This window comes from Podarcis tiliguerta, assembly GCF_965153285.1.
Source record: "Podarcis tiliguerta genome assembly, chromosome: 8".
Lineage (NCBI taxonomy): Eukaryota > Metazoa > Chordata > Lepidosauria > Squamata > Lacertidae > Podarcis > Podarcis tiliguerta.
This window is the reverse complement of record NC_139541.1, coordinates 36,323,183-36,336,200: the sequence shown is the minus strand read 5'-3', so window position 1 is coordinate 36,336,200 and position 13,018 is coordinate 36,323,183. Positions and strand designations below refer to the sequence as shown.

The window sequence follows — 13,018 nt, the reverse complement described above, 5'->3', positions numbered from 1 at the left end:
GTGAGACATAAAAAGAAACGAAATAGCAAGGCTGTAGCTGCTGTCCGATTTGTAACATTATTCAAACTGTAATCATGTTGATTGTATTGCATTAGCATTCTAATTTCCAATTTGGGGTTTTGCTACATAATCTCCAGTAGAGTACATCTAATCTTCATGCAACTCGAAGTCTTTATATAAACTCAACGGATTTACCTCCATGTGTCTCTGCTAAACTGAGCTGTGTCTTCTGGCTGAGCTAGAGAGACGTTAAATTACTAAGTAAATCAATACAGCATTGTTATGTCACTGTATCTTTTTCAAAGACCAGCTCAAATTTTGTCTGATGTCTCTTTGATCCATCCCATTTAGTTCTAAGTACACTTGTTATTATAGTAACTGTTGTTTGTATGTTATGTTAGCTTTTTCTTTTTAAAAAATCCAAAAAAAACCTGAAGTAGCTATTTAGCAATTTAAATGAAAATGTAATTAGGTTACATCTGTTTTACATGCACGTAATACCACACAGATGTAAAACTTCTATTAAAGCCATATTTTCTTTCAGGCAAACGCCCTCCCTTCAGCCTCCTCTCCCCCATCCAAAATTTTGCAAATATGAAGCGAATATTTATTCTTTTTAAAAAATAAAGGTGACACACACACGCACAACTTATATGAACCTGAAGGAAACAAAGCTGTGTATTCCTAGAAGAGAGTAGAAATGACAAAATGAATGATATGCTAATTCTTTTATTTATGAGTTTGGCTTTAAATAGAAGACACAGTTTTTGAGTAATTAAGACACATCAATACTTTCCTTTTTCTCTTCCGGGGAATGGTTTCTGGGTGTGTGTGTGCGGGGGGAGGAGAGCTCTGTCAATCTTTATTTGCATATGTTAATTCATTTAAATAGCACACGAATTTAAAAGGCAAAGAAGCAAGCAAAAGAACAGAAAATTCAATACTCAATGGGTGGACTGTTCGTCTTGGACTTGTGGCATCCTGAGTTCACTGGGTTGAAGTCTGCTTGTTGAGTCGTTAGATTAAAATAAAGGACACTGGCAGTGGTGGAAATGCTGAATAAGTTTTCAGGATTGTTGCATGGTCTCCAGCATCAGCTCTGGCTCTGCATTCAATAGGAGCCACACATTGAAAGCACTTGAAGCTATGAAATGGGAAAGAGGAACATGCCATAGAACATGACATGGCACTGGATGATCTGTCTCAATATTTTCTGTTCTGGGGAAAGCCAACCTGGTGACCTCCAGATTTTCTGGACTATAACCAGCCCCAGCCAGCACGGCTGATGATCAGGGGTGGTGGGAGTTGTAGTCCCAGCAACATCTAGAGCAATGTTTCTCAAGCCTGGATCCCCAGCTGTTGTTGGACTACAAGTCCTATCATCCCTGACACTGGTCCTGCTAGCTAGGGATGGTGGTAGTCCAACAACAGCTGGAAACCCAAGTTTGAGAAGCACCAATCTAGAGGGTACCACATTCGTCTTGTGGTCTATTTCAACTGACAGCATCTTTCCAGGGGGTCTTTCCAACTCTGCTGAGAGCCTTTTAACAGAAGAAGCCAAGGATTGAACCCAGGACATTCTACATGCTGAGCCATTTGACCACAGTCCCTGTGAGAAGCTATGGACCTCAGCTCAACCTTGGCATGTTTTGTGGCTTTCACTTTAGGCAAACTTAGGGAGCTATGCCTTTCACTGTTGTGCTTATCAGGCATCATCTTCTTATGCCATTCCTGAAGTGTCAAGATCCTAAACACCACCCTTCTACTGAATTACAGAGTGTGAATTTTGTTTCTGTGTATCTCTGCTATGATATTTGCAAATGAATCTTTCAGATTACTCTGCATCATGTCTGTGTCACAGCAACTCTTTGTCCAATTGGCTGTTTATGATATTGAACTTCCATGTATGGTTTATTTCAGGAGTAGGGTACCCTTTTGGCTCCACAGGCCAGATCCTTATCAGGATCTGCCTCGTGTGCCAAATTGGACAGGCGAATGGAGCCACCTGTCAATCACCTGCTGTCCTGGTGATTTGGTGCTTTGAAGTCCCAAAGTTGGAACTTCTAAGCACCACACATAGAGCAAGATGCTTCTAAACTGCAATTCCCCCCCTTCATTTTAGCAGCTGTTTCAATGTAGCGTGCCCCCCCCCATCAAAAGCTAGTTTTTGGCTTCTTTGAAAGCCTATCCCTTACCTGCCTCACTCCTGACATTGTGTGTGACATCGTGTGTAGGGCAGGTGAGCAGCGCCAAATGAAGAAGCCTAGCAGGCCAAGTTTGGCACATGAACCAGAGGCTCACTTGCTATGTTCCCACTGTGTGGCAGCTTACCCTAACTGCCCTGGATATTTGTTGCCCTCTGCTGACTTTCTCCAAACCTCATCCTTAGGATAGGCCATAGTTCCGTAACAGAGCTTTGCATGCAGAATGTCCCAAGATCAGTTCTCAGCATTTCCAGGTAGGGCTGGGAGATGCTTCCTGCCTGAAACCCCAGAGAGCTGTTGCTACCCAGTATAGATAATACTAAGCTAGGCAGACTGATGGTCAAACTTGTATAAGAAAGTTCCACCTGAACTTCATTCATCAGTCCATTTGTAGGATGGGTGGAGAGCGCAGTTAAAAGGCTATTGTGACATTCCCTGACAATATTGCTTCCTACCACAAGAAACTTATGGGAATAGAAAAAATAGCTGCTTCTCCTTTATTCTATGCTTTCCATGAAGAAAATGAGTGGTGGCTTATTTATCCCCCCCCTTTTTTTTGTGTGTGCTGGAGGCAGCAGAAGGCAACATGGATGGCACTGTATGGTAAAGCTCATGGTGGGAGCAAAACCTTCCCCCATGGAGAATGGGGAAGAAGGAAAAAAGTGACCCTGCCCTGCAAGTTTTGCAGCAGTGTCAGCAATGTCTTGCTTTTTTCTACCTTTGGATGGCCCTTCATTCCCATCTATAGTAGAGCTAGAGGAAGGGAGAGGGAAGGATTATTTCTCTCCCTTCCTGTTGGAATTTCTTTTTTCTTTTCTTTTCTTTTCTTTTGAGAAAGAAGCATCAGCAACATACTACAGGTGCAGCCTGTAAAGCAGGATTGCGGAACAAGTGTGTCCCCCTGCCCCCCGATGATGCCAGACTCCAATCAAGTGACTTTGGTGACTCGCTTTGCTGAAAATCAAGTGTGCAGGCAAGTTGGCATCCATCCGTCTCGAGAGACAGTGCACCTCCGGGGGCAAAGTCAAACCTCTGCGCCAGCAGCACAAAGTGACTTTCCTGGCACCCAAGCCGAGGCAGTGTGTATGGAGGTCCTGGGCTGTGGTCCAAAGGAAAGCAGAGCAATAGTTTGGCACCAGCTTGGCTGCTGGAGTTGCTGGAAGAAGGCATGCAAGGTACCATCCAACCGTCTTAGGAACTCCACTCCAGATTTGTGTAGGGTTTACTCCTTAGCCTTTTCTTCTCCCAAAGGCAGTAGAGGTTTAGGATCGGTGTTTCCCTTCTCCTCGATGGGCTACCTTCCCAGGTTGATGACCCCATCTGCCTCTCAATTCCCTCTACAGTGCATGCAGAAACTGCCTTCTTGACCATTGGACTCACAATTGGTCACACCCACTCAATCCTCCAGAGACTGTCTTGGCATGCAGGAGAAGACATTAATTCACTGAGGGTTTGAGACCCATTGGCCACCTTCACCTGGTTTAGCCAACCAGTCAAAGCCTTTCCTGGGGTGTGGCAGTTATCGCTGACAGCTTCTACGAGCCACAAGTGAGTGCAGAGTGGGGATTAAAAGTGGACAAACTACCCCAGAAGGATCACAACTTGTCCCGCACCAGAGGTACTACCGCTCCCCTAACACCTCATGGGCATAGCTTTTGAGGGGAGGCAGCACTCGATTTATTCAACCTGGTGCCCTCCAGCTATTGCCAGGCAACTACTCCCAACAGCCCTAGCCACCAAAGGGTGATGAGAGCTGTAGGCCAAAGCTGTAGGGTGCCAGAGGTTGGGGAAGGCTGTTGGACACCAAACGATGGAAAGCCTGGGTCTAACCACTATTCATTTTGTATGCTCATCTCTGTGCCCTGGCATTGGCAACAGGTTGGGTGTCTAAGCCCCCATCAGCCCAGGCTCAGATGATGCCCTAACTTAGACCATTTGCTGCTGTTCTATTCAGAAGAGAAAGTGTGTGTGTTTAAAATAAAATAAAATAAAACACAGCCTGCCACATGTCTCCTTTTCCATCGGGAGTTTAAATAAAGCTGTTAGACCAGCCCCAGTGACACGATTAATAACAATTATGGAAAGGCCTTCTTCCCTCTCCCCAGCTCCAACCTTTACCCCAGCATATAACATCTTTGCCTGTGTGTGTTATGACAGCCCCCGTTGTTGATGAGGTAAATGAATATCTGTTGTGACTGCCAAAGTCGGGGAGAGGGCATGTGAAACTTGGATGCGGCAACAGTTCACGTCTCACCGGGCTTGATTTATTGCATTGCAAGAGGGGCGAGGTGGACCCTAAATACCGCTCCGCCACTCACTGCTTCATTCCCCTTGTCTGTTAAATATGCAAGTACAAACAGCTTTAACACAGCACTTTACCTAGAAACAAGCCCCGGGCTCCATCCACATACTTTTAACATATGAAAATTGAGCTGCTTTGAACTTGTATGTTTTTGATAACTGCTTGGTATGCTTCCTGGAGGTTCACCTGTGGGCTTCCCCCCCCCTCCTTTCCAAGTCCTAATCCCTTTGATTAAGTGCCAGGACAGATAGCTCTCAATGAATTACTCCAGTCTCATAATTCTTCCTTCTTTCAGAGTTGAAAGGGAGCCTGCCTGAGCGTTCAATAGGTAAATCCTCTCGATTTAGCTTGAGCGATTCAGACTCTGCAAGACTGAGAAAATTGTTTGATTCCGAAGTAAGGTTCAGATGGGCTACCCAATGTTGGCATGCTGTTGGTTGCCAGAAGCTGTAGGGAGGAGGGTAGCGAAAGAAGAAAAAGACTCCAAAATAGCAAGTTGTTTTTTTTAACAAGGAGGATTAGAAGAAGGAAAACTTTGAGAAGCAGAAATCTAACGTGGGATTGCAACAGAAGCAGACAGCCAGGCCTTTAGGATGAAAACATAAGAACATAAGGAGAGGCTGCTGGATCAAGCCAATGGCCAATCTAGTCCAACATCCTGTTGCCACAGTGACCAACCAGATGCCTGTGGGAAACCTGCAAGCAAGACCCAAACACAAGAGCACTCTCATGTGGTTTCTAGCAACTGGTATTCTAAAGCATTACTACCTCCAGCTCTGGAGGCAGAGTATAGCCATTATGGCTAGTAGCCTTTGATAGCCTTGTTCCCATGAATTTGTCTTATCCTTTTAAAAAGTCATCTAATTTGGTGGCCATCACTGCTTCCTGTGGTGAGCTTTTTTACTCTGCTAAAAGGGTTTTGCAGCCTGCATACTCTCATATTTCTCCCACACATGTGGGGCAGAAGGTTTACATTTTAATTTATAGATTTAATCCACAATCCATCTCCATCAGTGCCTTCCAGATGTTTTGGACTGCATTCCCCATCAGCCCTAGGCAGTATGGCCAATGATCATACAAAATAGGAATGTAAGAAGCTGCCTAATATGAAGCAAGACCATTGGTCCACCTCGTTAAGTATTGTTTACACTTACTGGCAGTAGGTCTCCAGGCAGGAGACTTTCCCATCCCTACCTAGAGACACTAGAGGCTGAACCTTGGACCTTTTTCTCATGTTGTGTCACTGAGCTACTGAGTCATGGATGATGGGAGTTGCCATCCAACAACATCTAGAGGGTACCAGGTTGGGAAGGCTGGTTGAGATGGATCAGTGATCTCACTTAGGATATGGTACCTTCATATGTGTCCAGCCCCTGTTTGTATCATTTTAGTACAATTCACCTAATGAACCAGACCATTGTGTAGTGCAGTGTTGGGAATATGTGGCCCTTCAGATGTTGCTCGACTCCATCTCCCATTGCCCCTCGCCATTGGCCATGCGGGTAGAGCTGGTAGGTGTTGGAGTCCAACAGTGTCTGAATTTCCCCATCTTTATAGTAGTGATTCCCACCCCCAGTGCAACCACAACTGATGTGAATTGCAGTGCCAGTGTGGCACAGTATTTAATGTGTAGGACTACGATGTATGACTGAGTGGGCTCAAATTCCCACTCAGCCATGAAAGCCACTGCATGACCCTGAACCAAGTCACTACATTTGTTCCATGAAGTGGGAGGATTAAGCCTGATGTAACGTTTCCTCTTCACAGAAGAAAGGGCATGATACAATTCCACTGGAATGAAAAATCCACAGGGGTTTGAAGACAAGGATCTAAACTTCAACTTGCTGATTTTTTTGTGAAAAAGCATGTGGCTATTCAATTCCAGTGTTACACGTTTCCCCCCCCCCCCCGAAAAAAAATGTGAATGTCTGAATTGTCCTTCTAGTAACTACATATATTATCATATCCCTCTTAACACCCAAACCACTTTTATTTCAAGCGTAACCTTCCCCCTACGCCCCAGCTGTTGTCTTCCATGCCAAACCTTAGGTCTACTTTGGAGGTCAGCTAACCACCTATCAACTAGGCGTTGACCCCCTTTAGCCTGCAAGGTTGGCCTAGATCTTGGCATTACGACTGCATTAATTGATTATTTTAATAAGACAGGCCAGTAAATCTTCAGATAGCTATAATAATGGATGATCTGAGGGCTCCCCCCCCCACTCTTTGTGACATGGCAATAACAGTAGCATGGGTTGAATTAAATCTGTAGAAATAAGGATTGGAGACCTCCTTGTTAATACCTCATTAACAAGGGTCTCCATTAAGTTATTATTATTATTGCCCTGAAACAGATTCTCACCTCTGAACTCCAATCAGCCAAGGATATTTAATGAAAGTGTAATAAATTTTAAGAAGTAGCAGATACAGGAAAGGAAGCTATAAAAGCAGATTGGATGAAAGCTGGGAGCATTTGAATTAGTGCTATGCTGAACATCGCTCATGTGTGTTGCTTGTGTGTTGTTGATGTTTTGCCATTCCCCATCAATTTATAAGAACTATGAAAGGGAATTGAAGCCTGATCCATCCTTAGCCCCCCGTCACTGGAAAGTGGCACAAAACCAGCGATTGGACACAAGGACCTAGAGTTCTTTCAGTTGACAGCAGCAGAAATGGCTGTTGCTCATCACTGGAAAGCCTAGTCAGTGTCACTAATTGAGAGCTGGATCAATTATGTCTGGGGCATAGCGCTCTCAGATCACCTTCTGCAGAGGAGGACTATGAGGGGCATGTCAAAAGGCGGTAGGTTTCAGAAGAGGTTTGGTTTCCATTCTTCTCCTTCAAGAATAAGGGACAACGTCCCCTAGTCTTGCAAGGTCCTCTGTGAAGAGGTCACATGAGCACTCATTGCTTGTGGGGTAATGCATGAGACACAGAAACCTGTGATAAGATGAATCTTCACATGTGTGAGAGCAGAATGCTCACAGCATTACATTAGCAAATACTTTCCTTGCTTCTATATGGTGCTTTCAATTCTACAAGCATGTAACTGAATTAACTTTGTGTGGTTACATTTGGTGTTTGTAACTGATTCTGTGGCAGGGATTGACAAAGATGTTGATTTCTTATTTCTCTCAGTTCCTAATTTTTCCAGTCTTAAGTTCAGCTCTCCACATTACTGCACCAGTTTGATATTGTTGGGTTTTTGTTTTTTTTTTAAAAAAAGGAAAAGTCCTTGTGAAAATTCATCAGCATTTGTGGGTGGATTTCTCCTACTATACACGTTTTTATATGCCCTTTTGCCTCATATGCACATTTTTACAAGGCAGTTTCCCCCAGTGTAATTTTATTTTCACTAGTTTATGCATTTCTCTGCGAACTTTACCACAGTTGATGTAGTTTTTGTCTACATTACTGTACTTGGCTAGAGAACTGCATTGCAAAATTCTGATGAGTGCATTTGCGCAAACCTCCTTCCTTTTGATGAGGAAGGATTAGTTAACTGGGTCCCTCATAAGTATGGTCCTCTGCAATGGAGAGTTGCATGGAGTTAGTTAAGAGGGCGCCCTTGATCAATCTCTGGGATAATTATGAGACTCATAGAAGGAAACGGTTTCTTATGATATGCTTTATCTAAGCCATCTAGGGCTTTATTGGCTATAACCGGAGCCTTCAATTATGCTTGGAGGAGAATATGGAGCCTGTGCAGATGCTGGAGCACTGATGTAATTTCCCAGCATCTTGCAAAAAAGGGAAGAAGGATTAAGAAGACTAACAAGACCGGGACTCAAGGGCCCTAACGGACCTCTTCCAAATTTAAATTTAAATACTAAAAATTTAATTGAATAGCTGGTTCTTTCCTCTGCTGCCATATGGACTTGGATCTTTGCAAACATATGGGCTGCAATTACCTCACTAAACAAATGTGCAAAGGAGAATAAAAGGGAGTCTCAGAAAACTCTTGAATGAAGTGGAGTTTGTCCTGAAAGTACAGTAAACTAGCATCCTTACAAAAGACAAGTGCAGGGAAGGTATGACTATTCCCCAGAGCTAGTATCTGGATGTGGTAGTGGGGTTTGAGAGAGAGAGACAGAGAGAGATACTTTCTGGAGGTACACTGAATTCCTCTAGATAGGCTAGAGAGGAGATGCTGCTTGAAGAGTGGTGCAATGTTCCCATAGGGAGCCCCAGGTTTCCAACCTGTGTGGGAATGGGTATAGAGCTTCAGCCTATCTAGGATGTTTCTGCCAGTGATGATGCTCAAGAACATCACATGCTTCATGCATAAGCATCTTCACGATAGCTGTTTCCTGAGACATTCATTGCTGCTCTAGGCCATGATGGATGGCGTTGCCTACATAAAAAGGTGTGACGTGCTTTTCCACTCAGCCAGGGAGCTCTCTAGGTTAGTCGTAGGTGTGGTGAGATTACCCCCTTTTCTCTCTTGTTTTAGTAAAGTTGGGTGTGATTTTATGAAAGTTGACCTGATCTAAGTTCCTGAGCCTTCTTTCTATTTTGACCGAGCTTTTCGAAGCAAGGGTCACCCATCACATGGTGGTAGCGGTGGGATGGGTTCAGTTACTCTTGAGCAAAATTTAGAATACACAGTTTTGAATGCTGAGAGGCGTGTGTGTTATTTTTTCTAGCCAGCTGGATAGTTAGAACGTTAGGAGGGAAGGCTGGAGCGAGTTAGATTCTTAAATAATACGCAGGAGGAGGAGGGCGAAATAAACATTACTATTTTCGACACAGAAGTAGACATAATAATGGTGAGTGAAGAGAGCTGCATGGGCATGGAAGTCCTCTCCAGGAATGCTGGAATGGAGGAAGGTAAATTCTGCCTGGATGGTGGCCAGAAAGAAAAAACTTCAAATAATTACATAGGTTAAAATCGCTTAGAGGCTAAAATGACAAAAACTGCCTTATGACAAGATAATTCTTAAACTTAAATCACAGAGGACTGAGCGACGAGATATGTTCAAAGGTCTGTCTCAGTGGACACTGACCTTGGTCTGGTAGTGGCTGTTGAGAGTTCCCTCCAATCCAGACTTTAAGAGAATGCTGATAATGGGTGTTTACCCCTCACGTATCTCTCATCACCTTTCAATGCCAACCTCGAAGCTTTGACAGGAGACAGCTGTGTGGAAGCTCATTATTTTGGGAATTCTAACAAGTTTCTACCCGGCCCACAAACCAACCTTAAAGGGGTCATCCATCACAGTAGAAATGGGAGATTGTGCCAATATCGGTTCCTATCCATTTCTCATTTTTCCAATCTTATGATGTTCAGTTCTCAACATTTCTTCAACAGTTTCCAGATTTTTAAAAATCATTTCATCATGAGAATTGTTAGCAGCAGCAGCAGCAGCACTATTTAATTTATATACTGCTTACATGTCACAATAGCTTCTAAGCGATTTACAGGTATAAAATATCCACAAATAATGAAAATGCACAAGAAAGCAAAACCATACTTAAAATATGCAATTCAGCAAGTTTGCTCAAAAGCATAACAAAAAGAAAAGAAAAAGAAAAATTTAAACAATTAGATCAGACAGTTCAAGTTCAGGGGAATGCTTGTCTAAACAGAGCCAGAATGTCAGAGAAGAGCAGCGCTGGATTATGCTAAAGAGCCCATCTGGTCCAGCATTCCTGTTCTAACAGTGGCCAACCCAATTCCTATGGGTAGTCTGAAAGCAGGACCTGAAGGCAACAGCACTCTCTGCACTTGTCATTCCCAGCAACCGGTATCCAGGACAAATATATGAGCTGGACAGTTTTATAGTGATGGGCATCTGCACCCTGGTGGCCTTACCCCAGTTCCCAGCAGATGAAAGATGTGACCATGGGCCCAGATCTCCGGACCAGACCTTGCTTCCTGTAATCTCAGAGAATTGGCTCCTATTGTAACTTTTGTAGGCTGATGAACATTTGTTCTCCATCTCCTTCTTTCAAGCCAATTTCCAGCAATTAGGAAAAATCAGACACTATTTCTGCCATCCCAATTGCTGTTTCAGAGGGGACTTTCGCTGCCCCAAATATTCAGAGAACTTTTTGCTTTGCTCTTAACGAAAGTTTGCCTACAAAGTGACTCATAAAAAGCTAGTGTTAAAGGAGCCACGTTCCATGAGTCTGTCATACATCCCAGAGACCTCTTTCTTCCCAATCAAATGAAGTGGCCTGCATGCATCTGCTTCTCATCACAGAGATGCCTAAGCAGCACGAAGGCAATATTGTCAAGCAGCTAACAGTTCTTCTTCCAGGAGCAATTGGTTTTAAGCAGGCTTATGAGCTAATTTGCTTGAGTAAATGTTGCAAAATGTGGTTTGGTTGCTGGAGTCACATTATTAACCTGGAATTTACTAGGATGGAATTTGAACTCTTGCGGTAGAGAAGGGTGTATGTGTATGTGTAGTTTAGACATGAGACCTGAGCCAGGGTCTTTGGAACACGCGTGCAAATGATGTCGCATGACAGCTAGCCAATTTACTAAAGATCTTTTCACCTGTGGCATATACGTCTGCTAAAACTTTAATCTACCATTTTAAACAGTTGCCCTTGCCCTCTAAGCGTTATACGAAGTGTATCTCTGTCAAAAGGCAGAATCCCTATTTGTTAGCCTCTGTGCATAGCGCTAATATGTGGGGGCAGAGTGGGGATACACACCCTGTGAGCTCTAACATTTGAGCGTTGAACAGGGATATCTGCAGAGGGATGTGTACACATGAGTGTCTAAACATGTGTTTCCATTCAATCAATGCATGAATGTCAGGGATGTTGGCAGGGAGTGGACATTGATTTGTTCACAAGCTTTTAGGATCTCTACTAGAGCATTTTTGGCAACCTCAGAAAACAAGATTCTGCAGGAGAATCTGTGATGGTGAAATAGCATTTTCTTTTCAACAGGAGTGATGTTGCTGCAGTCCAGGCTTTATGTGGGCTGGTCTCAAAAGTTCTACTGAGGCACTCCTGTTGCAGTCCTATGATTCTGTAATATGAGTATCTCTTGAAGTTCTATGATTAACAGCTGCTAAGGCAAACAGCTGTATGGGAAGATGGGAAGGCAGGATTACATGAAAATGTAAACAGGCTCGGCAGCAGTGAAGAATTAGCAGTGCAGTTTTCTCAGTAGACATCCTGGTGGGAACTCGCTCTGGATAACATGACCGTAATTTTAGTCATGCTCATTTATGCCAGGGATGGGCAACCTGTGACACTCCAGATGTGGTTGTATTCCAGCTCCAACCACCCCCAGCAAACATGGCTGACCATCAAAGTTGATGGGTCTTCGGAGTCCAGCTACAAATGGAGGGCCAGAGTTCCACGATCCCTGATTTATGTCAAAATGGTTTGTGCTTTAGATCCAGGCAGCCATCATTCACCACAAACACATACAATACAGTGGTGCCCCGCAAGACGAATGCCTCGCAAGACGGAAAACCCGCTAGACGAAAGGGTTTTCCGTTTTGGAGGTGTTTCGCAAAACGAATTTCCTATGGGCTTGCTTCGCAAGACGAAAATGTCTTGCGAGTTGCAGTTTTTTTCCGCTCCCCACCCCCTTTTTCTAAGGGACTAAGCTGCTAATAGCCTTTTAGCAGCTAATCCGCTAATCCCTTAAGTCTTTAATAACCACTAATAGCCGCTAAACCGCTAATAGCGCTAATCCACTAATCCGCTAATGGGGTTGCTTCGCAAGACGAAAAAACCGCTAGACGAAGAGACTCACGGAACGGATTCTTTTCGTCTTGTGAGGCACCACTGTAAAGGCTAGAGCATAGTTGGATATGTTAATGCATTTCAGTTATACTGATGAAATACCTTTTTATTATTTTAAGAGGCATTTTAAAGTCATTTCTACTGTTACAATTAGATTGTATCTCTGTTGCATTTGTTAAGCTTATGGTACACCGCTTGGAGACTATTATAATTAAGTAGTATCTTGTCAGAAAATAATAGTAATGATACTGTAGTTTTTTGTTATGGGCATCCGTTTATGGAACAGGGAGGTGTAAAGAATGCTGTGTTGGCTAGGATTGGGTAGACCCAGGTTCAAATCGCCACTTTTGGCCAGTCACATTTATGTGATTAAAATGAAATAAACATAAAAATAATCTATGGCACGTCTTTCCCCCCCAATTCTTTCACATAGAGCCCTAACTATAAAGCAATACTACAGCACAGATTTTTATAGGGTTGGTCCATCCCCACTGCCAGCTATGAGGTCAGTCTCTTTGAAAGTTGTGTCTCCTATGTTTAATAGATTTCTAATTAAAGTTTTCTTGTAGAAGTTTTGTTGTTGCTGTTGCCCTGCTATGGTATTTTAGACTAGTAAGAATAATTGCATGTAATGACATAAGTGATACGAAGGCATGTAATTAGAGTGTATGTGTTTCAATAGCTGTAAAAGGGCTTGTGTAAATGTAAAATTTACAAAACATAAAACAGTGTTAATATGTTTACTTTGGTGAAATTAGCCTAGTTCTCCAAACAGCAAATAAGGCAGTAAACAGAA

General features: G+C 43.3%; 1 protein-coding gene across 10 annotated transcripts in view; it reads left to right on the top strand.

The window, feature by feature from the left end:
• The window catches only part of FTO (FTO alpha-ketoglutarate dependent dioxygenase), a 258,262-nt gene that overhangs the window by 151,878 nt on the left and 93,366 nt on the right, over nt 1–13,018 (top strand). For 4 of the 10 annotated variants that reach the window (XM_083451899.1, XM_083451893.1, XM_083451892.1 and 1 more), the window contains one exon: nt 3,043–3,177. The exons of the other annotated variants lie outside the window; for them this stretch is intronic. In XM_083451899.1, coding sequence (XP_083308025.1) covers nt 3,043–3,177 — 135 coding nt within the window. The remainder of the gene's footprint in view (nt 1–3,042; nt 3,178–13,018) is intronic. 10 annotated transcript variants of the gene reach the window in all.